Source organism: Lissotriton vulgaris, chromosome 8 (genome assembly GCF_964263255.1).
Source record: "Lissotriton vulgaris chromosome 8, aLisVul1.2, whole genome shotgun sequence".
NCBI lineage: Eukaryota > Metazoa > Chordata > Amphibia > Caudata > Salamandridae > Lissotriton > Lissotriton vulgaris.
Window position 1 is genome coordinate 842,745,486 of NC_141696.1, and position 26,360 is coordinate 842,771,845.

The 26,360-nt window shown below is 42.8% G+C and overlaps 1 protein-coding gene across 1 annotated transcript in view; it reads right to left on the reverse strand.

Annotated features, from left to right (window-relative positions):
- Positions 1–550: 550 nt before the first annotated feature.
- Positions 551–26,360, reverse strand: part of COL4A2 (collagen type IV alpha 2 chain) — a 656,575-nt gene continuing 630,765 nt past the window's right edge. Inside the window, exons 47-48 of the mRNA XM_086934754.1 lie at positions 12,975–13,261; positions 551–2,468 (exon numbers count right to left, since the gene is read on the reverse strand). Coding sequence (XP_086790880.1) covers positions 2,214–2,468; positions 12,975–13,261 — 542 coding nt within the window. The 3' untranslated portion in view covers positions 551–2,213. The remainder of the gene's footprint in view (positions 2,469–12,974; positions 13,262–26,360) is intronic.

The window sequence follows — 26,360 nt, forward strand, 5'->3', positions numbered from 1 at the left end:
ATCCTTACAACTGTTTCCCTGGGGAGTTTTCAGGGGGGTGTTGGTGGGGGGAGGGGTTTGTTGCCTTTTTCTTTGAATTCAGGTCACTTCCAATACTATAACAGATGCGCTACAGTGGAAGTGGACATGGAGCTATTCAGATTGGGCGGAGAGTGCACGACTCACCTCTGCCCCAACGTAGTGTGGATTTTGCCCTACTGTCTGTATGCATATTTCTGATTACTATTGTATCATTTCGGTTTTCAGTGTGTCAATAAAAATGGGTAAAAAAAAAATAGTCACAATGACACCTGGCTCCACTCGCTTTAAGAGTGACCCGCTAACTTTCATCTTCAATCCTGAACTTTTCACGAACAAATAATTGATTTCAGGTGTGTTGGTCTAAATAGTTCAATGGAAGCAACACAAGACTACAACACCTCGAATGCATTTTGCTTTCACACATAATTCCAAGACTGGAAGGAGTTTTCGTAAGGACCAAAAGGGAGGTGGTCAAACAACTGCTTTTTGGCCAGGGTAGTGCTATACAAATACCACAAAAAAATGTTCATTAGTGGGGCGTAAAAAAACATTTTATTCATGAACATTACAGTACATCACATCTGAGGACATAAAATAAAATGATGACTTATTTTTCACAAAAAATCTTGCACATTTTTGCTTTCAAATGCTGGATGGAGTCGGATGCGACAACCCCATTTGCCAGGGGTTGAAATTAATTCAAACATTCAATTCATCACTTTGCTATGTTTTGCTTCAAATGCTGGACGGCATAATTAGTGCAATTACAATTTTGCATCCTACAATTCGGTGTTTATGAATACAATCATGTGGGATACTACAGGCAAGATGGTTTTGCTTAACAGTAAATGTTTTATTTTTATTGCATCTCCATCACTAGAGTTTCTGAATCTTTCGCCTAATCAAATCAAACCGATGTATTATAAAGTGGTTGCTACCTCTGACGAGTCACTGAGTTAAAGGCAACTGACTTTTTTTTTTAATATTGCTATATCTTTTTTAAAACAAGACAAAAATGTTAGACAGAAATGGTAGGAATTGAATCGTGTTTCAAAACCTCAATGAAAACATTGTTAATTTGCGTACCACGAGCTTACAATCTCAGACACTGAAAAGGCAAACAAGAAGGGACATTTCTGCTCATGCCATAAACGTCCGTGGATGAGCCTTATATATTAACATTTTACGAATGGAAAAAGTCTTGCTTTTTTTTTAAAGCCTTTTGTGAGAAAGTAACAAGGAATGGAATATATAACAGGTTACGTGAAACGTTTAGCAAGCAACAAGATGAAACAAGTTTGCATACTGAGTAAAGTACTACTAATACCGAAGTAATGCTCCTAGCCTCTCTTTATCAAAGGAATGAAAAATACTGGGTTAAAAAATGGTTTTGAACCCAGAAGTGCTCAAATATATGGGGCCCAATATCCAAAACACTGAATTTGAAAATCGCAGATTGGGAACAATCCTACGATTACAGCAAGTTTCTGACTTTAATGGGATTTGCAAAGTGTTCCAAGAATTCTTCTGATAATTAAAGCATGTGAAATTATAAGTGGGTCCAAAAATCTGCATGCATCCCTTTGACACTTATGGGTGGTTTAGCATTTAACTTTCTTTTCTAGACAGAAAAAAACATCCTTCACCATTTAGAAAACCCTTCAGGGAAGGCCCCCATTAAATTCTGGATGTTCTCCCCCTAGTCCCACTTGAGAAACATGCTTGCTCGAGCCTTTGATTTAAATAAATGAAATCCGAGGGAGTTCCCATGGTAGAAATTATATTTAGCGGCCCTAGAAGTACTCACATTTGTATGAATTTGTGAGTGCTTAAGCGCTTTTGTTGGAAAATTCTATCAAGGCTGCCCACAAATCATGCTAAATGAATTTCTGCATTCACAAATGTACTTTGCAGCAGTAAAATATTATAAGCTGTCACCACAAAGGACATTTTTAGGTTTCTAACTTGAACTTAAAGTGCTTTGAGAATCGGGCACTCCATGATAAAAAGTAACCATACCAGTTTGGCACAATTTAGCTGAGCTGAATCTTTCTTTGGACAATGATGTTGCTTAGAGAATATTTTTTTGCTCCTTCAGCTTTTGAGGTAATAAGTTACAAATAAGCACCAAAATATGAATTAACCAATATACTGTAGGAACCATTTTGTGCTGCTCTTTTGTTGGTCAACTCTCACAGGTTTTTCATGCACACTTGGCACCTGCTAATATGAGTTCGGATGAGTCCGGCCTTGAGCGTGTCCGGCGAGGGCGAGCTCTGGAATTGCTCATCAATTGTGGTGAGCCAGAAACTGTACTTATTTGCAAAGTAGTGGCAAGATCCCCTGGCTCCGTTGCACTCGATGAAAGGTGTTGCCCGGAAGTCTTCCAGACAGCTTCCGGGGGAAACAAGGGACTGTCCGCCACCCTCTGCACCAGCCGCGGTGTGCTGTATTAGATGGAAAGAAAGGAAAAACACAGTCAAGTCAAATTTTCTACAGAAAAAAGGAGCTACTCAACAATGAAAAAAAAGAAGCAGCTTGTTCCAAAATACTAGGGTATGAAACAACACTGAAAGGAATTTGGCTGTGATTGCAAAATTACGTTTGTACTCATTTGCTTTCTAACTGCTGTTAAGAAGATACCTGACAGAAGCACTTTTTGGATAAAAACCCCAACTACCTCAGTAGGGTTCGTCACTAAAAAATATTCATTGGTACAGTAAGGAATTCTGAAAATTCTGGAATCACTTAATATGGACAAAGGGTGGCGGCTGTGATCCCTAGACGTGATCCAGGTCCACATGCAAGGAGCACCAGATTATAACAAGCCCCCAGGCATACCTGTTTCTTGTGCAACAGGTGCAGTGGTACCAGGTTTCAAGGGTGGTCTCCCAGATCATAGGGAAAAATGCCTATTTTCTGATTGCATTAGAATTAATTGACATCCCTTGCTTCACTACTGCAGGCACAAATAGTTCTCTTTGCTGTCAGTCCTTCAAGAGAGTTCTGCCAATGGGGTGACAAGGTCTCACATTGCAAAGTAGCTCAATGACATGAGGAGTGAGGAATGAAAACTTAGTTGAGGAAGGAATTCTAGGTTTCTAAGGACCATTTTGATATATAAATAGTTAGCCTGTAACAAACTAGCCCCAGTAAAAACTCTCTCTTCTAAAAGATCAAAACCCTCCGCCCTATGTTTTCCGGAGGAACTTAGGAACCAAAACCTTATATGCAAACGCCTTGAGCGGAGCTGGAGGAAAGATTACAAAGAAACAGAGAAAAATGTATACAAAAACAACCTCCTCATTTATAAACAACTCCTATTCACTGTAAAACAAATGTTCTATGCAAATCGAATTGACTTGGCAAACAATTCGGCTAAAGAGCTTTTTTGAACGGTATCCAGCCTTGCCTTCTCTGTGCCCAGCTAAAATTCAGTCGAGCCAGGAACTATGCGAATATATTGCCAAGTTCTTTCTGAATAAAGTGGAGATCATCTTCTCTCCGTTTAATGGCCCTAGTGCAGCAGGGAAGGCCATCGTAATGGAGGAACATAAGTCAGTTGGTGGTTTCCTCCATACCTTTGAGATGTTCGCGCCATTATCTACGAGTGACACTCATAGGCTCCTAATGGCAGCAAGATCAGGCTCTCCTTATGATCCCTGTCCAGCCTCTGTGGGCAATCTGGCCCCGGGTCCGATTGCACTTTCACTTACATCCATTTGCAAGGCTATGTTTGAAACAGGGCAGTTCCCTAAACTCTGGAAGGTTGCCTCGATACTGCCACTACTAAAGAAGCCCAGCTTGGACCATAAGGACCCAAACAATTTTCGCCAAATTTCACATCTTCTTCTCCCAGCAAAACTGGTTGAGAAAACTATGAATCTACAACTTAGTGCCTTTCTACGCAAAACACAAGCCTAGGATCCCACCCAATATGGCTTCAGAGAAGGACATAGTACTGAGTCCGCTCTCATAAAAGCCACAGAAGAGATTAGGGAAGCTGTGGATCGGGGTGGCACGGCCGACCTAATCTTACTTGATCTATCCGCGCCCTTTGATATGGTCCATCATGACCTGTTGATGGATCATTTGAAGCCATGCGGGATCCATGCTAAAGCATGGAAGCTTTTGAAACCCTTTTTATCAGACAGATCACAAATTGTGACTCCAAACCTTTTGCTCTGCCCTAGGGAGTACCGTAGGGCTCATCTCTAAGCCCTACACTTTTTAATTTATATGTTTCATCTTTGGCACACCTTATTTGCTCCTTTGGTTTTGGTCTCACCTCGTACGCAGATTACACTCAAATTGTGGTGTCTTTGCTACCAGGACAGGAAGTAGGAATAGGCAAACGCTTCCAAGACTGTATGGAAGCAGTCGGGAAGTGGATGTCGCAAAACTGCCTAAAGCACAATTCAGGTAAAACGGAGGTCATCCTATTTGGAAATGATACCAATTTCTGGACCCCAAACTGGTGGCCTAACTCTATGGGCACTCTTCCTACGTCTACCAAAAAGTTAAAAACATAAGAGTAATAGTGGACAATAGGCTTAACTTTGGTGACCAGGTAAATGAAGTGGCATTGACCACTGCGTTCGTTCTCGATACGATCAAGAAAATACTGCTGTTTCTACCACCTGATAGTCGGCGCTTGTCCTGTCAAAGCTGGATTACTATAATAGTCTTTACTTAATCATTCAAGATCGTTTTATGAATAAACTCCAAATGTTGCAAAATGCGGCCGCCAGATTGCTTACTGGCACGTCCAAGTTTTCATCAATTTCCAGAGAAATTAAAAGACTGCACTGGCTCCTTGTGAGGAATTGAGTGTGTTTTAAATCCCTCTGCACCATTTACAAGGCCCTTCAAGGAATAGGACCTGACCATCTGAAACAACAGTTTTAATGGTATACACCCAAAAGAACTCTTTGCTTGCTTGGATCCAAATTGGTGACAATACCACCCACAAAAAAAGCAACGTGGGGTGGAAGAAGCTTTGTTGCGAGAGCGGCAAAAGCCTGGAACGACCTCCCTTTCCACTTGAGAAATGCCACCGATCTCTTGGCATTTAGGAAGGGATTAAAATCCTGTTTTTTGACAGGTAAAATGTATCCATAACGGTCATTGCTCAAAGGACAAGTAACTAGCGCCAGAAAACCCTTGGGTGACTGTTGCGCTTTAGAAATATGTATAACATAGCAAACATAATATAACATAACATAAATATGCTGACAATAATGAAATGCATGGCTTTTTTCCCTTGAGTTAAAAAATAAACTGAAATATGCACTCTTAGCCCTTCCTCAATAAAGAACATTCCATGAATAAACATAAATACTACCATGACAGGCCTTGAAAAATCAACTCACCCACTCACAATTGTGAGGTGGAACTATTTTTAGCACTTACTAGGCCCATCCGAGTGAATTTAGGCAGGAAAGGAGCAGATATTCTGTTCATTCAGAAAGTAAATGAACATAAAGAGGTCATTAAATCGTGTTTTTATCTTGACACATCTGTTGTCTGATCAAAGAAAGAGGTCAAATGTCAGTCTGTTGTTTTACTAACTGCTACTTGGAAAATTGAGTTTATTTTTCTTTCTCTTACTAGAGTTAGAGGTTTTTGTCAAGGGAGCTGTCTGAAGATGTCAGTTGTTTTTCTCTAACACATAACATTTAAATAAATAGCCTGTTAATTAATATTAGACCTGTTAAAAAAATTATCAGGAATTATGAAAGCACGTTTTTTTAATTAAGAAGTGTGATGCAAACAAAGAGTTAAATAGAAGTAAAACAAACCGGAAAATCTCACTTGGGGATATGCAAATGGCAAATATTTGCAGAAACTATTTCCAAACATTATTGTTTGTACATTATATAGTTTTATTAGTAAAACTGCATGTCAATGGGAACGTTTGTGGTCCTTTCAATGTAAAATCTGCTGATTACAAATGACAGTGTGCTACCACTTCATGCTTTAATTATGTATTTATTAAAACTGATCGTTTTCAAACATGATTTGAGAAACATTCCTGCCGCCGCCCTGATGACAATGCTGTTAATGAACGAAGAGGGGTCATGTGTATCCTGTGGCTAGATTTGCATTATATTTGGAAAAAAAGTTGTCTATTAAATCAAACAAGAGTTTTTTGTACAGCAGACATGCTGAACTCACACATTTGAAGGTGCTCTCAAATGTGACAATGAAGAAAATGGCGGCTCAATGAATTAGAATAGTTGCCCACTTTCACATCCTTTTAAACTAGTTTCTGGGTCAAGAGCATTACAAATAAGTCGAGTAGATTATTTAAGTCACTAGACCTGCAGGTCTAGTAACATTTTTATGATTTTCTGAGGCCTGCATGAAAGAAGCATTGTTCTCTTATGCTGAGAAAATAGTATTTAAAACACCTCAGCCTTACCTACAGTTTCAATTAGAGCATGGGGCGAGACGTTTTATCCTCCCCTTACGATTGGGCATTCTCCCTTTAGCTATTTTTATAGCGAAGTGGGAAGGCACAAATGATTCTAAAGGCATATGTGATCTATGCAAAGGCAGCCAACAAGATCTGCATCATGTTTCATTAATTTTTCCCAACCTGAGATTGGTAAAGGCTAGACGACGGTTTATATCACCTAATCAGTTATGGTACAATGTCAGGTTAGCTCCAGATCTAATTATGCTGTGTAACTATCCCGCAAATGAATTTGTAAGATGTCATTTATTTATATTTTTTATTTTAAAGTTTTTTGATGTTTTAAAAAAACTTTTAAGATGAGTATTTCTATTAACTGTTTGTTGTATAAGTAGATTTAATCAATCACTTTTAATTAGAAATTCGACAGTTTTCCAAGCTCCACGAATAATCATTTTTAAATATTTGTATTTGTTGATCTCTTGTGAGGTCTGAATCAAATAAAACTTTGAAATGTTGAAATTTATTTGGATGATCCTACTATATTGGTGGGTTTGTCATATTTTTAAATAAATCCCACTAGCACTCCAAAAACATTATGTGGTGGGACCAATGGAATCCTAAAAGAACCCCATATTTCTTGGATCAGGCACCAAAAATGTTGTCTCAACTGAAACATAGGACAATGAATAAAGAAGGTAATAGAGTTTCCTTTTGATCACCTGCAAAGGCACATATCACATTATAGAACCACTGGGACCACAATCCTTACTTTCACTCCATCCTCGAGGCACTGATTTATCCCAGTTCTTGTGTCATGAGGATATACCAGTGCAAACTACCACTGGCAAAGTTCAGACACAAAGATGGAAGGATCATTCCCAGAAGACCAGCAAAGTCCAAGAGCCAATGCTAAAGCAAGTCGACCAGCAATAGAAGCCCAAAAGGCAGAAGGCACTTTCAGTGTGACCAGAGGAGCAGACCCCACCCCAAAAACAGGGGACACATACAATTGGAAGCCACAAAAGGTATCAGTAGAGCCAAGAAACCCAAAGGCAGCATTACATATTACAAACCAACAGCCAGGAATACAGGAAAGTAGAGCCAAAAGCGACCAAAGGACAGCAGCATGATGATACTCCAGCAGAGCTAGCACACCCCATCCCAAACAATAACAACAGCCCAATCGGAGAGACCATTACCAAACACCCACCCCCAGGGAGGTCGGGAACAGTAAAGGCAAACAAGAAGGCCTGATCTGACACAGGAGGCAGCAGCTACCAAACAAAACCACCCCAATAACCATTGACAGTGCAGGGGGAAGGCCAGAAACAGGTACTATGCCACACCTAAATCAGGGTTGGACAGTAAACCAGGCCAGAAAAGGGGCCAAGAAAATCCCAAAGGAGACACAGTCCCAGGGTCACTACATGGCAGCAGAGCAGTGTCCAGCTCACTGAAGTGGAAGTGCTAGCCCAAAGGAATATACAAGACAAGGTAAAAACTCAAAGAAGGGCCCAGGGAAGCTGAGCCCACACAGGCAAGGACTTGATATGCCACTGAAGACAAACCCAGAAGGCAATGGACATGCATGCCACCCAGAAAGTCATGCTTACCCATACCAGAGCCCAGGCAAGGCCAAGCAATCACAGGACCTCTAGAATGCAAACTTATGTGGCCGAAAACCTGAAACACAGTACAAAGCAAAACAGCCAATAGAAGGTTCAGCCTCTGTCCAGTGCTCAACTGTGAGCAAAGGGCAAAGATTGCAACCATTCCGTGCACTACTGAAAAAGGTAGAGGGAGAAGAAGGTCAAAGCAGTAACAGCAAGACATGAAAAAGCAGACACTTGGTAGTGCCAGTTCCCATCCCAACAAGGAAGAACAGGGGTAGAAATCGTCAAAATCCAAAGCCATCAGGGCCCACATGAAAAGGAGTAGCAAGCAGAAGAAGCACATCCAAGCCCTAAGCTTGAGGCCATCATAACAGAATCCCAGAGGAGCCAGCAGAACGGGTAACCCAACGAAAGATGAGGATCCTGGAGCAACAGAGTAACTCGCCTCTTGTAGCAAAGGCCAATCAAGCACTGCAGGTCTGGGAGGGCAGTACCATCAAAAAAGGCACCAATAACAACTTCAGCATCATGTAGGGGCTAGGGCAGCCCACGGTGGGTATAAAGCTTAGTCTAATGGGCATGTCAGAGGTGCACTCTTGCTATGAAATGCCCTCAGCACAAAAGTGGGGAGAACAGGAGCAAGAAGAAAAAAATGCCCACAGCAAGGCAGCCGACAGCAACTACATGCACATAGAGGCACACCGCAATGAGAGTAGAAGGGAGGAAAAAGGAGGAAACAAGAACAAGTGGGGTGCCCGAAGTGCCAAACCCCCAAAATCCAAGCCCAGAAGGGGGCAAATGCACATCAGATGAAGAGTGTGTCCAACACACAAAGGATAGACACGTCTAACCCCAGGAACAAGGACACTCAGCCAAAGGGCTGCAGAGCATAAGCAAAAAGCAAGCAGAAAAGACCAAGCATGGCTTTCAAGGTTAGAAGGAACTCTCACACTCATCCAGAGACAGAAAGCACATGGCGGCTGCCTCCAGAAGGAAACAGGCAACAGAGGAGGTTTCTGGGTTGAGGTGGTACTTTTTAGTCACATCTGGTGGGTGTAATTTATTTTATTTTAGAGCGTCAGTCTTCCGGTGTACACCCAAATAAACACATGGAAAATGGAACGAGTAAGTGAGAGTGAGCTAATTTGGGAAAAGAGAATATTTATGTATTTGCAAAATTACCGAAAACCATATTGAAAGCTGCAGCAAAAGGAGGCCATTTTAAATTAGATTGTGGGGTTAAGTATTAAGGGGCAGATTTACAAGCCCCTTGTGCCACCGGTGCGTCACTTTTTGTGTCGTACAGGTGGCGCATTTTACTGCTCCATATTTACAAGAGCGGGAAAAGCCACCCTGCGTGACTTTACCTGTCCTTGTAAATATGGCCTCTTTGCACCCAGCACTTTGCGTGAAAGGTGTGTTCCGTGGGTGTTGCTGTGGGTGTTCCCACGCAACACCCATGGAACCAGACACAGTTCCAGATTTACGAGGAATCGTACATCTGGAAATGTGTCTGAATGCCCAGGGGAGGCGTAGGGAGGCGCAACGAGGAGAAATGTATTCATTTCTCCTCGTTTTCTTTTCCTCTTTCTATGTGTGCTGCATTCTGCAGCACAGCACACATAGAAAGAGGAAAACACCTCTAATGACTGTTTATGTACAGATAGGTGTCCCTTTCTGCACATAAACAATCATTGAAACTATGACGTTTTTCAACTTCTATGTGTGCTAATGTTGTAAATATGTTGCATCCCTGTGCTTTGAAAGTGACTCAGTGTGGCGCAGCCAAATGGCTTGCGATCCGCACTGAGTCACTTTCTTGTAAATCTGCCCCTAAGTTTGTTAAGTAATTTAAGGGCTTGATTAGCATTTAACCATTGATTTCTCGCTCAGATATAATTGGATGTTTGTCATTAATAACACAACTCTTTTCCTTTTATATTTCGTACAATGTCGATGTATCTGGGAGAGGCCACACATAAAAGAAAACGTGCTGCGGCACTAACTTCTGTTTTTCAGAAAGAAGTCATTTTAAAATAGTGCAATCGTGAAAGAAACTATTATCAGTGAAATGCAAAAGGCAATGGCAGAAAATATCAATGCAGAACCAAAACACAGCTGAGTCTACTGGGAAGGTAAACACTTCAGATTGCAAAATAAAATCAAGTCCACGGTTCCTCATTAGGAGAGGAACACTGTGTTTTGTAAAGAGCTGCATTTGTAAAGCACTGTTGAAAAGTGGTCTGTCATGAGGTCAAACGAAGGCAGCCAGAGCAACATTATGAAACTAATACTTTTTTTGGTGCAGTCGTGCCATGCTAGCACTAAAAATGACAGGGGTTTACAAATCACCCAATTCAGTGTTATTCAATGTGTTTACCGCTAACGAATGACAGGTGAGTAGATCATGCTGGGATTGGAGCATGTGACTTGCAGATCACATTTTAACCCATATTTACCCAGTGACGGTCGCCATTAACAAAGGTTGGTGGGGCAGGTGGGGAATGGGCGGGGGGAGATTGTGTGGGGTGGGGGGACGGGTTAATAATAATAATTTTAAAAAACGTGCCTGAAGTCCCTGGCCGCCTCCCACATTGCGTCGCTCCTGCTGGCCTTTTTCTGGACCCGGCAGCCCCTGGGACACAGACTCCCATCCAATCCCCATGCTGCAGGGTAGCATGGGGATTGGCCTGAGCGGCCAGGAAAGACGTTCCGCTCAGGTCATTGAGTCTGTGGGGGTTCTCTAGCCCGGCTGCTGAATGCAGCCGGGCTGGAGAAACCTAAGTGTGCATGTGTGTTTTGGTCGGCCTGAGACGGCCGTCCAAACACATATGCGTACTTAGGGAGTGCACAAGCACTCCTCCTCCCCATGCCCGCACCTCCCTGTGTAAGCTGGCTCAGAGCCGGCAAACGAAAAGTAAAACCATGCCAGAGCATCGTTTTTTGTTTCTTTTGCTGCCTCTGCGCCAGGCAGTGGGCGACGCTCCTCCGCCCTTGCAGAGGCGCCGCCACTGGATTTACTAAAGTCTATGCAGCAGCTCACTTAAGGCAATGAAGTTTAGTGCTGACATGCGTGCCTTTTAAATGGTAAGTACACTGATGCTATCTTTTGTGTTGCATCCTGCAAGCGCCTGTGCACTCTTTTAGTAATTGTAGGCTGAAGATTTCAGCTCTGAGCATTTCTCACTAGCAAGTACAACAATTCCTCACACAATACAGGAGACCTGATTCACAAATATTTTCCGACAAGTTAATGTGTCTTATGCCCGCTTAGGTGTGAGGTTCACTGCAATATCCAGACTATATTCACAAAGTTTGTAAGTGTATCCATGTGATAAGCACAAATCTACATGCAGCTGCCATCTATTGCAGAAATAGAGACAGATTACAGTATTTATATTTCCAGCTCAAATATTTTTCTCCATCCTTGTTGGGTTACGGGAACCCCATAGCTGTTTGCTCAAGCTTAGACATTATTTTCTCCAATCCCTTTTATGTATGTATCGTGATCAGCCCAATCCACTCTTTATCCACTGCTGCAGACCTAGAGCCATATTATCATGCCTGGGCGATAAAATTGTCGCCGCTTTATCGGCAGGAAACTGCCGATAAAGTGGCGATAATGGGCTTGATAATATGCTCTATGGAATTCCAATCGAAGCTCATGTTAGAAGAAAAGGACATCTAACATGAGCTTCGATTGGAATTCCATAGAGCATATTATCAAGCCCATTATCGCCACTTTATCAGCGGTTTCCTGCTGATAAAGCGGCAATAGTTTTATCGCCCAGGCTTGATAATATGCCCCCATATTTCTTCACATCTCCCGCTCTCTTTAGTTTAACAGCGCTAACGCAGAATCACATGCCCTCTGCCTGTTAGAGACAAACTATCTGTATTTCCCTGCCTCTACACAACACCTAAAAGGGCCATCCAAATATGTGACATGTGAAATTGTTTTCAGGCACAAAAATACCTTAAATGTCATTCCTAGATACAATAACATTCTATAGAGTTCACAAAGAATTAGAAATGTTGTGTGTGCATTGTGGTGAAACCTGATAGCCATGACTACAATGTATTTTTTTCATCCACCAAATAGGATCTATTGAGGAAAGATTACAGTATGTGCCTCTTATGTTTGCAAATTGTTGAACACAGGGACTCCCTGGCATCTGAAAGACACTGCAGCAACTACTTAGCGTCTTTGATGAAGACCCTGGGCTAATATTCGGACTGAATGGAAAGTACCTGTGCTACTGATGTTCACAAAAGAGAGTTATATGTCAAAACCACCTGTGTTTAGATGATGGTGAATGAGTGGGTATGGATCCCTAAAGCCCACTGAGATTACTACTTCATTGGTCGAAGACAAGAGCCTATGCTCCACCTGTAGGAGCCACAGAGAATCCAGGTGCCTCACTGTTAGTGCTGGACTTCGGAGCGTACCTTCGCTGAGGTCCCACAGAATTAAATTCTCTATATCTCACTGATGAAGCGCAATGCAGAAAGCTGGACAGTCTAGGACATGTCAAACAACATCAGGTTATTGTGTATAGGCAGCATCTGTGGAGCTTGGATTCTTCACTGGGAATTAGGAAAGAGTGCTTCTACTTTTGCTAAAATCTACATTTTTGAAACTCAAAAATATATTTTTGTGCTGAGGCGAGAGTGGTCTCATGGTGAGCCCAATGGGTATTTGAGTGCTTTTGTTCACAGTTTATAATTAATCAGCAATAATTGTAAAGGTTTAGGATATGATTTTGTACTTATCGACCATGAGCAACGCAAGTGAGCCCAGAAGCAAAATACGTTGGCCCTTCCTTACCCAAGGGCAAAATCTAGAAGCTAGTCGCCAGAGGACATTATCAAACACTCTGTTCACAAGTACTTATGAAATAAGAAATCTGTGTGTATACCATAAGGAAGGAATATCCAATCCATAGACTCCGCCATCCGTCTGGGCAGCGTGGAATGGAGACGTCTTGACTATGGACCGCAATTGCTACACCAGGGGCATCACAGACTGAACAGCGGCTGATGTAGGGTTGAATTTCTTCCTCAACCACGGGCATCATTGGCAGTGGAGCTGTGGTTGACAGCCAATAAGACTTGTCATTTCGGCTGGCATAATAACAAACATCACCGGGGTTGCAGTAGAGGAAAGGCATGGCACTGAAGCGCGGCAAACATGATCCAGCGAGTCCTGTGGAAGGAAAATACGAAAGCGTTTGGATGAAAGGCTTTAACGATCTGACCTATAACATGAATGGGTTTGCAGGATTCAGTTTAACCTACCATACATGGCTTAAGTGACATAAAGCAAAGGACGATTTCACCTGGGCATATGCCTATATATCATAATGAATAAGTAAAATATGATGAAATATTTAGGCATGAATTTTGTAACCTATTTTTTTTAACTTCAGGGTTGAGCGCTAGACAAAATCCATTATCAGCTGAGCATATCAAATATAGATTCCTGTCAGGCTGTCATAAAACCACATCTCTAACTACCGCCATGATTAGGTAGAACAGCCTCACCTGTTTAATGAAGCAAACAAATATGTCAATATATTGGAACAACACGGAGGCTATCCACAGCAGAGATTTTAACTAAAATAGAAAATAAGTTTATTAAGGCATTTTTTAAACTTCCCTCAAGTTCACCTGTTACCCCATTGCGATTAGACCTAGCCCTCAACCCTATTCACCTAATTGTTTTTATTATAAACTCTGTCATATTGGGTTGGATTATGGTCCACTCACGAAATGGCAACATACAAAGACTGTGTAAAGGATCTGCTTGCTCTCAAAAGAGATCAGAGAACTCCATGGCTGAAGAACATTTAATTTAATTTAATTTAAAACATTTATAGAGCGCGGCTGTCACCTGGCAGGTATCCTGGCGCTGGTAACTACTCCTGGGTTTTTTTAGCGGGGGGGGTGAACTATGGGCGAGCGGGCTTAGAGGAGTGGGGGAAGAGCCATGTTTTGATTCGCTTCCTGAAGGGTAGGAGGTGAGGGATTTGGCGAATATCGGCAGGCAGACTGTTCCAAAGCTTGGCCCCAGCTACTCTGAAGGATCTTCCCCCAGTCCTGGCCTTCTTGCATCTGGGTACTTTCACAAGGCAGGCGGTTGCGGACCTAAGTGTTCTGGTGGGGATGTACCACGAGAACAGACGTTGAAGAGGTCTAGGTCCTGCACCGTGTATTGCCTTGAAGACCAAGCAAAGGGCTTTGAAGGCAATGCGTTGCTTCAAAGGAAGCCAGTGCAGCTCGGCCAAGGCAGCGGTGGCCGAGGATCTCCTGGTCCAACCAAGAGCCAGTTTGGCTGCTGCCGACTGAACTCGTTGGAGTCTGTCCAGCAATGTCGCAGGGGATTCAAACAGGAGGGCATTACAATAGTCAAGGCGACTAAGAATAGTGCACCTGACTATCAATGCTCGGGCTGAAGGTGGTAGTAGAGGCAGGATTTTGCGCAGAGAGCGCATAAGGGCTGAGCAGGTGGCGACTGTTCTTGAAACCTGCGTTTCCATGCTCAGTTGGTGATTTAGCATGACGCCCAAATTGCGAACACTGGTAACAGGTAGCGGGTTGTTAGAGTTTTCCGGGGGCCAGAACTCAGCAGGCAGAGGGCGGGGTATGCGGCTCGCGGGACAGAACAGAACCTCGGTTTTCGAGGAGTTAAACTGGAGGGAGTTCCGGTGTAACCAGCCTGCGGTGTCTCTTAGGCAGTTATGGAAGGCTTCTAAAGAGATGGAATCTTCGCCCTCCCAAGAGAAAAGGAGCTGGGTATCGTCCGCATAGTTTACTGTAGTCATATTGTGCGATTTAATTAAAGTGACCAGTGGTTTCAAGTAAACATTGAAAAGAATCGGACTGATGGAGGAGCCCTGGGGAACACCGTGAGGGACAGGGGAGAAGACCGATTGGAAAGGGGGGAGGGATACAGCCTGTTTTCTGTCACTGAGATAGGAATGAAACCAGAGCAGGGCCGTGCCATCGATCCCTGCCTCTCTCAGCCTCTCAAGCAAGGTCCCATGATTGACAGTATCGAATGCGGCAGACAGGTCTAATAAGATCAAGGCCACGGCTTGGCCCCTGTCTGCGCGCATTCGAAGCTCTTCCATGGCAGTGAGCACTGCAGTTTCAGTGCCATGGGCTGGGCGAAAACCAAATTGGAATTCGTCCAGAACGTGATGCTGCTCGAGGTGGGTTGAGAGGCAGTTGCTGACCCAACGTTCAAGCACCTTCGCCGGAAATGGCAGAAGTGATATGGGGCGGAAGTTGGACAGGCATTCTGGATTCAGCGTAGGTTTCTTTAGTAGCGGGGTGATGAGCGCTTGCTTCCAGGGGATGGGGACGAAACCACAGCTGAGAGATTGATTGCAGATCATCCGGAGGGTGTGGAATAACTCGTGCCCGCATGCTTTCCAGATTTCCGGGGGCAGAGGGTCAAGGGGAGATCCCGAGGTGATGCCCAGTGCCAATTTCTCAAATTCTGCTTGAGAGATCAGGGGGAAAGCTAGGAGACTACTCATAGGAGGGCACGCTGACCTCGGAGAATCAGGGTTGGTGGAGCCAACTCCGGGGGGGGGGTTGGGTGGTTATGTGACGGGGGCGTTGCCAGATTGTTGATGATGGTCTCAATTTTGTCGGTAAAAAACTGAGCGAGGTTGTCACAGAGGGTCTGAGATGGGGGAATGGAGTTCTTGACGCAGTCAGGATGTATAATATTATCCAGGATCTGAAATATACTTTTTGGGCTGTTAGCAGCGTTAGCTATAGTGGAGCAGTAGTAGTTTGATTTGCTCTCTACGATGGCAGATTTGTAATCACGGAGTGAGTTTTTCCAGAGGGCTTTATTGTTGTCACAGTATCCGTGTCTCCACTTTCTCTCTGCCTGTTTACAGGCTGTTTTGAGGGTTTTCAGGGAGTCATTGTACCAGGGAGCAGGTGCTCTACCTTTGTGTTTGCAGTGTTTTAAAGAGGCATCCGAGTTCGTGATGGAGGTAATTCTCGAGCTGAGGGATCTATAATTGATTTCCACCGAGCTGGTAGGAGAGAAACTATCCTGCACCTCAAAGACTTTGGTGGAGGTGCTGAGTTTTTCTAAAGCTTTCCAGTTTCGATAAGAAAATTGTGGTGGAGAGTAATTCTTGGGCTTTCTTATTGTGGCGTTGGTGATGTAAAGTTTAATGAGCGAGTGGTCCGTCCAGCTCATTGGCAGAATGTCGCCTACTTGAGTTAGATCAGGACTCGAAAAAATAAGGTCAAGGCAATTGCCTGCGGAGTGGGTGGGGTCCTTTATCAGTTGGTGAAGCCCCACGCTGTCACAGAAACATCATATAGAATAGGCATGAGTGAGCTATGGACCTCCCCTGAACTACAACACAACAGTGCCCTGCACATGCCTGTAGTTTAAAGACAAATTAATGACAGTATATTGATAACAACAATCCACTGCTTGGTATTATTTTTCAGTTTGATGTTAACATCTAACACGTAATTTTAGAGCAGTATTAAGAAAGGATCGGGCAACCGGCCACAACAATACAGTTGCTGATTTCTGGAATTGTACGCAAAACAAGATAAAAAACGTTTAATAAACAGACTACTATAACTGTAACTTCCGATCAGACCAGATACCTATAATAAGAACCATGACATGGCAATGACCTAGGATTATTTCACACCTGGACAGGGACTGTCGCGTACAAGGCGATACGAACAAATGACTGATCTCTGTACTTAGACATGGTAGCACTTTGACATCCTTTGGGATGGAATTACAACCAAAGCAGAGGACCCGATATACAGGAGTTCAGCCCTGAAGAAGTCGCGGTTTACTGCAATGACGAAATACGTGTTGGCTAAGGCTATGAAAAACCGTATACAAGAGGAACATCAAACTGAAACATAAAACCAAGCAGTGGATTGTTGTTATCACTATACTGTCATTAATTTGTCTTTAAACTACAGGCGTGTGCAGGGGACTGTTGTGTTTTCTGTCTGTGGCTTCACCACTACATTGGGAGAGGGTGTTTCTCCCTAGCCCTTTGCACCGCACTCATACTATGTTGCACCCAATAGTACCTGCGTACTGCCTAGGAGCGCCAACACACTATTTGACCAACCGTGCATCCTCCCCCAAACTAATTGTCAAAGGAGATGCATCAAGAGTATAACAGTTATATTGGGAGGCAGTCCTTTTGCAAAAAATTTTTTTAGAAACTTGATTTTTCAGGTTTTTACAGTACAACCTCTCATTGTATCATGTTCAAACATTGTCACAGTAAACCAGTACATCATAATAACCAGTCCTTCATTCTTTGGTCAGAATACAACACATTATACCATAAGCATACAGTGTTGATGCACAACAGAAATCCTAGAGTATTCACAACAGGTAGCAAAGTAACATATTCACGTCGTTGTCAAGCCAATTTGCATTCAGCGTTCATGGCAATCAGTCCATATGTCGTTGAAGAACAGGAGTATTAAATGGTGGGTGGGGGCTCAATATCCAGTTCTGTGTCACTATGTACCATACAATATTCCTTAAGGGATCCCCAAATATCTTTGGGCCTGGAAGCTAATGGTAGTAGCTCAGCATATGTAGTATTCTGCTCCTGACAATAGAGTAGGTCAGCCATCCATTCCTTAAATTTCGGGTCCAGACCCCTGTCCCATCTGCAGGCCACCCTCCACTTAGCTAGCAGCAGCGATATAGCCACAAACTTCCTGTACGGAGCCGGTATCTGTGCCGTATATCCCAGTAGGGTGAGCAATGGGTCCTTATCTAAAACGCTGCCAGTCATGCTATCTAGTGCCAGTAACACATGCTCCCAGTACTCTCGGATGGCCGGGCATTCCCATGCTAAATGCAAGAATCCTGCCCCCGATTGCTTGCATCGATCGCACCTATCTGTATCAGCCAACTTAAACCTGAGCTTTTTTACTGGCGTGTAATACAGCCTATGCAGGTATTTCTAATGTATGATTCTCAGCCTGCTGATGGCCGAGATCTGTGCTGTTTGCATACAGCAGTATTGCCATTGTTTGTCAGTAATTTTGCGCCCTAATTTCTCGCCCCAGTGCGCACAAGATCTACTGTGGACTCCCGCTCTGTTCACTCGGATGCTATTGTATAAGCCTGGCACTAGATGTTTCCCGTCTACTGAACCCAGCATTTGGTGCAATGGGAGAAGATTATTCGGCTCTTGAGGAAAGTCAGGGAGTATTGCCCTCATCCCTTGCCTGAGGCGTACGTAGAGAAATATATCTAGAGGCGTTGTGTGCACTCCTTGAAAAAAGGTGTTCCACAGACCGGAACGTCCCATTGTGAAAGAGGTCTCCCCAAGTGACCAAACCGGTGCGTTTGCAGAGCCCCTGAAATCCCTGCTCTTGTAACAGTGAGAGGTCCGGATGAAATGACAGTAGGAGCCTCGAAGAGTAAAGAATAGGCAATTCTAGCAGTGCAGTTATCTGGTGCCACGCATCCACCCTGCCCGAGATAGAAGTGGGTGGCATCGCCCGCGTGCTGACAGGTCCGTGTATCACATCAGTCAGCGGTATTGGGGCAGCGAGCCAGTCTGCCGCAGCTATTTGCAGCATATAGCGAGGGATGTGCACCCAGTAGTATGTGTAGTGCGCTTGCGCGCTTAAGAAATATAATTCGAAATCGGGAAAATCAAACCCTCCCTGCGCATACGGCCTCGTCAGTGTCAACCATTTAAGCCTCGCTTGTCTCCCTCCCCACATTAGTCTAAGCAATTCAGTGCGCAATGTTTTAAAGAAAAATCATCCTGACGCATAAGGAATATTAAGGAACAAATAGAGGAACTGGGGAGCACAACCATTTTAATAAGGGAGGCTCTGCCTGCAAGCGAGGGAGGCAGCGATATCCAACGTGTGACATTAGCATTTCAAAGTGTAATAGTTGTACCGTAGTTCGCTCGTATGGTTTCCTCTCTGTCCCTAGCGACGTGGATCCTGAGGTATCGCAGCTCTGTCTCGCACCACTCTATCGGGAAATCTAGTGGAAATTTTGAAACCGGCTGAGTAAGTGGGAAGACCTGGGATTTCCCACAGTTGATGCCTATTCCGTATAGATATCCGAACCTCATGAAGTCTCGCACAATAGGGTTGATATTTTGTTGCGGGTCTCTGACATAGAGTGTAATGTCGTCTGCATATAACAACACCAATATTGGTCTGAGACAACAGCGGAATGCTTTGTCCTGGTGTACCTGCCTCAGCCTACAAGCCAACGGCTCCACTGCCAGGGCAAAAAGGAGCGGGGACAGTGGACACCCCTGTCGAGTGCCTCTGGAGATCCAAAGAGGGGCTGGGACAATTGTCGTGGGGCGGCGATATAGATATAGAAGCTCAAGCCAGGACATGTATATCTCGGGGAAACCCATTCTCCGTAGCACTCCATACAAATAGTCCCACTCCTCCGAGTCAAACGCCTTAGTGGCGTCTAAAATACTGCGGCAAGCGGGAAGTCAGGCGCTACATTCTGAAGTAGCGTAAAAAGGGTCCTACGGTTATGGGACGTGGCCCTGCCAGGCACAAAGCCCGATTGGTCAGGAAGTACAAGCTTATCAAGTAATAGGGACAGTCGGTTGGCTAGAACTTTCGCCAACATTTTTGTGTCGCAGTTCATCAAGGACAGCGGCCTGTAGGAGTCACAAGATTCTGGCGGCTTTCCAGGCTACAGCAGTGACATGACTATCGCCTCTCTCATCGAGGATGGCAATATGCCCACCTCTAACGACTCTTCATATACCTCCTTCAGGACCGGAGCCATGATATCAATAAAGGCCTTGTAGAATTTGGCCGGGAGGTCATCTGACCCCGCGCTTTCCCATTCTGAAGCTGCATAATAGCCTCCCTGATCTCATCGAGTTCAAATGGATGACTTAAGAATTCCCGCTGAGTATCTCCAAGCCAACCCAGCTCCACATCTCCCATGAATTCCTCTTTGAGACGTGTATAATGTAGTGTAGTGTGCAGTGAACGAGTACAGTATATTCTGTGAGTCTCAGTGTGCTGACCCATCTAGCTCCTGAATTTCTATGATATGCGTGCTAAATCGAGGGTTGCGTGTCATCACTGCCAAGATCCTCCCCGGCCGCTCACCCTCCCCATATCTACGTGCTGTCCAGTATTTACCCCAGAACTTTGCCTCTCTATGTACAGTATCCTCGTACTCAGTAAGAGTCATACGGAAGTCTTTCAACACTGGTCCCTCTTCTCGCCGCCCCCTGCGCCTCTCCATGTCCTTTAATTCTCGTTCCAGCTTACTTATCCTGTTCTGTAAATCCCTCAGAACCCCAAAGCTCTTAGACATGCAATGCCCACATATTGTGACTTTGAATGCTTTCCATATCATTTCAATATGATCCACTGAACCTTTATTTCGGACAAAGAAGTCTTTGATTTCTTCCTCTAGTTCCGTGCGGAACACCGTATCCAACAGAGTCGTGGGTTGTAAACGCCAGCTCGGCCTAGACCTATCATACCCCGAGGGGACAGGGAGACCTTAACCGGGCAGTGATCCGAAAAGGTTCGTGCCAGGTGTGCGACATGTCTAATGGTCGGGCACAGACCCCTTGTCAGAAGACAGTAGTCTATGCGTGCCCAGGTCCCTCTGTAAGACGTAAAATGCATGCCTTCTCACTGTAGGGGATGCATGTGTCTCCAACTATCTACCAGCCCACCCTCCGCTATGATTCCCTGTAAGAAATCCTGCAGGCAGTCCTATTGCAAACACGGGAAGCTCACCAGATCAAAAGCCTAACAGGCAAGTTTTTGAACCACAAGTGTGCACCAAGGTTCAAACCATACATGGATAGAATGTACCCGTTCCAATCTAAATGTTTATATGTGCAAATAGATGTGGACTACACCCTTTGAGAAAATACACTTCAAAATGGGCTAATGGATCCCCTCACTCTGATTCTTGCCCAAATTACCCTAATGTAGAGGAATCAAGACCCATTTCAAGTTTTTTTTGCCCTTCATATAGGACTGTGCGAAAAAAATGGTTGTTAGCTGCATGTAAACCTATGGAAGTGAGGCACTACTGGGGAGCCGCGATACTCTTTAAGAGTGATACCAGAGAACGTTTAGCCTACGTGGTCTCCCGGTACTTGTACAGTGCCTGGATACAAAGGAAGAAGACCCTAGCTAGTCATGAAACATGATAGATAAATTGATAGAGCAAGCCCTGCAAGGATATTTAGTGTACTCTTTGGTTTTGCTCTTTATCTTTTTTTTCTCGATTGACTAAAGAAATGACCATGAAATGTTTTTAAATATTTTTATATGATTCTTTTTAGATTGCTATTCGAACATGTCCCCTTATGTAATTACATTAATTTTTTCCCCCTGATTGTTAGTTGCACCAGAGGATATGTTCATATTACAGAGACTGATCTGATCGGAATTGCTCAATATAAGGCCAGCAGCCATTAGTAAGCGGTTTGGTTATCAAGTGTAGCAGCTAGAACTAAACCTTAGCACCTTTTAGCACTTTATAGTAATCACTACATTGCACCTAAACTGATTGTTATGCTTGGCCAAAAATTTTAAAAAGCTACTTCAATGTCTCTAGATTCATTTGTAGCATGTTTTTATAGTTTGGTAACTGAACTATGAAGTTCTGTATGTTGCACAACTTATTATTGTACTTATGAGTGTTTCTGTCGTTTAAACTTGATTTGTTTGATGGTCTGTGCCCGAAATAAACACTGTATTATAATTATTATGATGTACATTTGCTAAATATATCAACTGGGGATTAGACAATATTCCCAAATTTTAGGGGTCGGAGCAGGGACAGCAGTACCTCAAAGTGCAGAGCTCAAAACCCAACCATACTCATCAGCAAAACAAATGGGGATGACCATTTGAAAATAGGCACTTTCTCATAACATCAATATAATTCTTCACAACACTGATTGTGATATGTATGCAGCTTGAACTCAGCTACTTATATAGATGTCCTATAGTCTAAATGATTACCTCAAGGTGATAAAGACGAGCCACCAAGCAAAACTATGCCTCTGCTCTGTGTGATACAAAAATTGTGGTGGCAGAATGTTTAACTTTCAATGATCCTCCATCTGCCATTCTGTCAACTTCCCACTGGACCTCTGGTGAATACCTGCTCTTCTTCCAAACATGTTGACTAGTCTCTTCTTAACTGAATCTTATTTTCTTGGACCCTTTCCATTTTGTGCACCCTTCCTAGGATCCTGTTTCGGTACCCTTATACAGCCAGTAGAACATGTTGGTTCTATACAAAATGTTAATCTTTTTAAAAAAAATAGTTTTTATTGTTATTGCAAGAAGAACATCATCATTTTACATACATTAAAAAAGATAACAGAATGCAAATTTTCCACCTTGTAATTGAAACAGAGGAATACGATACAGAGTTTATGTACATTTGAATATTCTATATAAATAAAGATATAGATTAGCCTGGTCTCATCAGATACTGTTACACCATATCAAATAAATGTTCCCCAGATTTTCTCCCTCCCTTTCAGTGCCTTGGGACCTCTTAATTTAGCTAATGCTAACTCCATTATGTGGATTTCATTAATGAGACCCCACCACTCCATAATGCGGGGAGGTTCCTTAGATATCCAAGACCTAGCTATGACTAATCTTGCACAAGCGAATATTATAGATATCAGGTCTTTATGACTACTATTAATGTCTTGAATACGTAGCAGAATCAAACGAGCCGATAGTGGTGGGGATATTATTTGCTTATTGTTTAGAACGTCTGTTATTCCCTTCCAGAACAGGGCAAGCTCCGGACAATGGAAGAGCATGTGTTCGATACCTGCTGCTTCCAAGTTGCATTTTGGACACTTAGTGCGGTCACTAGAGAGGTTTCCCGATACCCAACTAGCAATTCTTTGAGGTGTATAATATAATTGACTGACAGTTTTATACATTTGAAACCTGAGGTTAGACGATTGAACTACCTGGCTGATTTGGCGACGTGATGCTGAGATTTGATTATGACTGATATTAATTCCTAATCTGTTGGACCATTTTCCTGCCATTTTCCCACAGTCGTCTATCTTACCTAAGCTTAGACACCCATAACTCTCACTTATGAGTGACTTGATTTGATCCGAATAGAGACATTTTAAAGTATCTGAATGGTGAACTTCTTCAATTTTCATTTTACATACTAAAAAATCTCTAATCTGGATATATTTGAAATACATACTGTCGTTTAATTTATATAATCGTTTTAATGTGGGGAAACTTAAGAAGCCATCTGGGCCGTATAAATCCCCCAAAGTGTTTATGCCATATCCTGACCATAGAGTCCCTGCTCCATCAGAGAAAATCCCTGGCAATCCTGGGTTCACCCATAGTTGAAGTTCAGCATTAAAGAAAGAAATCTTATCTAAAATCATAATCTGGTCCCATATTTTTTTAATGTGTCTGGCGGTCTTAAATTTTACTCTTTTAAAGTAGTTTGGATCATGCTCACGAAACAGAAATTGGTTACATTCTGATCCCAACATAAATTGATGAAAAAATAACGAACTTTCGTTATTCAGGAGGCTACATAGATGACGGAAAAAGGTTGCAAAGAAATAAAGTTTAAAATCCGGAAAATTTAAGCCTCCTTTTTCGATTGGTAACTTCAAGAGTATAATTGATCTACGCGCTTTTTTATATCCCCATATAAAGCTACTACAAATGCCCTCTAGTTTAAAAAAAAAAAGGTTATTAAGTTGCAGTGGAATGGATCTAAATAGATATAAAAATGTTGGCACTATCTTCGTTTTTATTAAGTTTATGCGTCCGACCAGACTGAGTGGTATCTTGTGCCAATTTCTTAAAGATACAGTTAATTCCTTCAGCAGTGGTTCGTAGTTCAATGTTAGAATTTTGTCAACATCAGCCGCGATCCTTATTCCTAGATAAGTAGCATTTGAGCATAAACCCGGTATCGGTTGAGCCGGTTTATAATTAGCGTTAACTTGAGTTTTGCTCACATTTAGTTTGTATCCAGACACATCTCCAAATGTTATTGCTTCCGCAAATATCTCGGGAATAGCCTTAACTAAATCTGTAGTAAATACTGCTATATCGTCCGCAAAAGCGGTTATTTTTAAACTCTTCCCACCATGTTGTACAGGGGTGATGTTGTCTTGGGCCACCAACGCATTTAGGAACGGCTCCAAGGATAGGGCGAAGAGCAGTTGAGACAGCGGGTAGCCTTGCCTTGTTCCCCTCTCAATTGAAAAATTTGCTGAGTTAGTTCCTGCATAACTAATCTTCGCCGTTGAATGGTCGTATAAAGAACGGACCCATCCAAGATATTGTCCATGTATGCCATAAGCCCTCATCACCGCCCACAAGTACTCCCACCCCACTCGATCAAATGCTTTTTCTGCATCGAGCATAACCATTCCGAGTGGGGTGAGAGTAGTTGAAGCCACATCGAATGTTGTGATGGCTGTATTGATATGGGCTGTGGTGTCTCTCCCCATCACAAACCCATGTTGTTGACTATTCACTAATTCGGGCATAATAGGAGCTAGACGATTTGCCAACATTTTGGCAAAGATTAGCGTCTGCATTGATCAACGAAACGGGCCGGTATGACCCACATTCTTCTGGTGGTTTACCTTTTTTTCAGAAAAAACACTATTGCAGTTTTCCACGAAAGAGGGGCATTTCCTGTTTCCCCAATGGAGTCTATTACTAGCTGTAAAAGTGGGAGAAGTTCCTGGATGCATATCTTGTAAAGGTAGGCAATCTTCACCAGCTGCCTTGCCCGAGGGTAATGCCTGAATAGCAGTTTTTATTTCAGTGGCTGTTATTTTAGAGCTAGGATGTTAAATAGCTTCATTGTCTTGTTGAGTGGGCATATATTTGTCTAAATATTGTCTTTGGCGGGATTTTTTTCTGGAGTGTATAGATTACAGTAGAATTTAGCGAACTGATCAAGAATCTGATCCGGATTATTATAGCTACGAGAATTTGCACCTTTTATCGATTTAATGGTGGTTTTGGCTTTTCTATCTGCTACTTTATAGGCGAGCACTTTACCGATTCTCTCCCCCCCTTTGTATTGTGCTAGATGATATTTATGGATTTTGGCACTGAATTTCTCCCTGAGCGTCTTTTCACTGCTGATTGTAATGTCACTAGCTCAGTTCTTAACTCTTCGACATTAGATTTCCCTTGTGTGAGAGCCTCTACTAACTGCTGTTCCACTAATAAGATATTAGAGGTGGTTGATTTTATATCTCTCCGATTCTCAGCGTTCTTTCTTAAGATATATTGTTGGGCAAAGCCTCTTATACTACATTTACAAGCGTCCCACACACAATTAACTGTTGTAGAATTGATATTGAATTCAACGAATTGTCTTATATGTTCTTTTATTTGAGATATAAATGCAGCATCTATAAATAAATGTCTGGGAAATGTGAAATGTCGGGGTGTTCGCTTCCTATCCAGGATGTTAAATTCTAACAGTATAGGATTGTGGTCTGATGAGAATCTTGGGCAGAGTTCTATTTTACAATTCTCCAGAATCCTATCTGTAGCCCACACCATATCTATTTGGGAGCATACTTTATGGGGTGCCGAATAATATGTATACCCTGCTATATTAGGGTGCTTGGTGCGCCAGAGATCCTTCAGATCATGTAGCCTACCCAATTCTACAATTGCTGCCCTAACTTTACGCATCCTTGTTGAAGTACCTTGTCTTGTAGAGTCAGTCTTGTAATCCATAACACAGTTAAAATCCCCCATTATCAGCAATTCACCCTCCCATTCCAATAACTCTATGTTTAACTGTTCATACATCTTAGGCTCGTCTATATTAGGCTCATAAACCAAACAAAATACATAATACTTATGTTCTAATTGCACCTGGGCAATTGCCCACCTCCCCCTTGAATCCGCTGCAGTTTTAATAATTTCCATCCTTAAATGTTTCTGTTTCCGAATTGCCACCCCACGAATTGATGCCCCTAAAGTTGAGCAAACAACAAGCTCGTAACCCATTTGAGACAGTAGCTTACGTTCTTGAAACCCAATATGAGTTTCTGAAATTAGCGCCATATGTGGTTTATACATATTTAATTCTTCCTGTACAAGTCTCCTCTTATATTTACTATTGAGACCAGCAACATTCCAAGCCAAACATCTAAAGAAAAACATATCTTATAACTGTATGTTTAGCTTTCCTCTGTATATCAAATGTATTAAGACAAAATAAATATTTAGCTTTATTA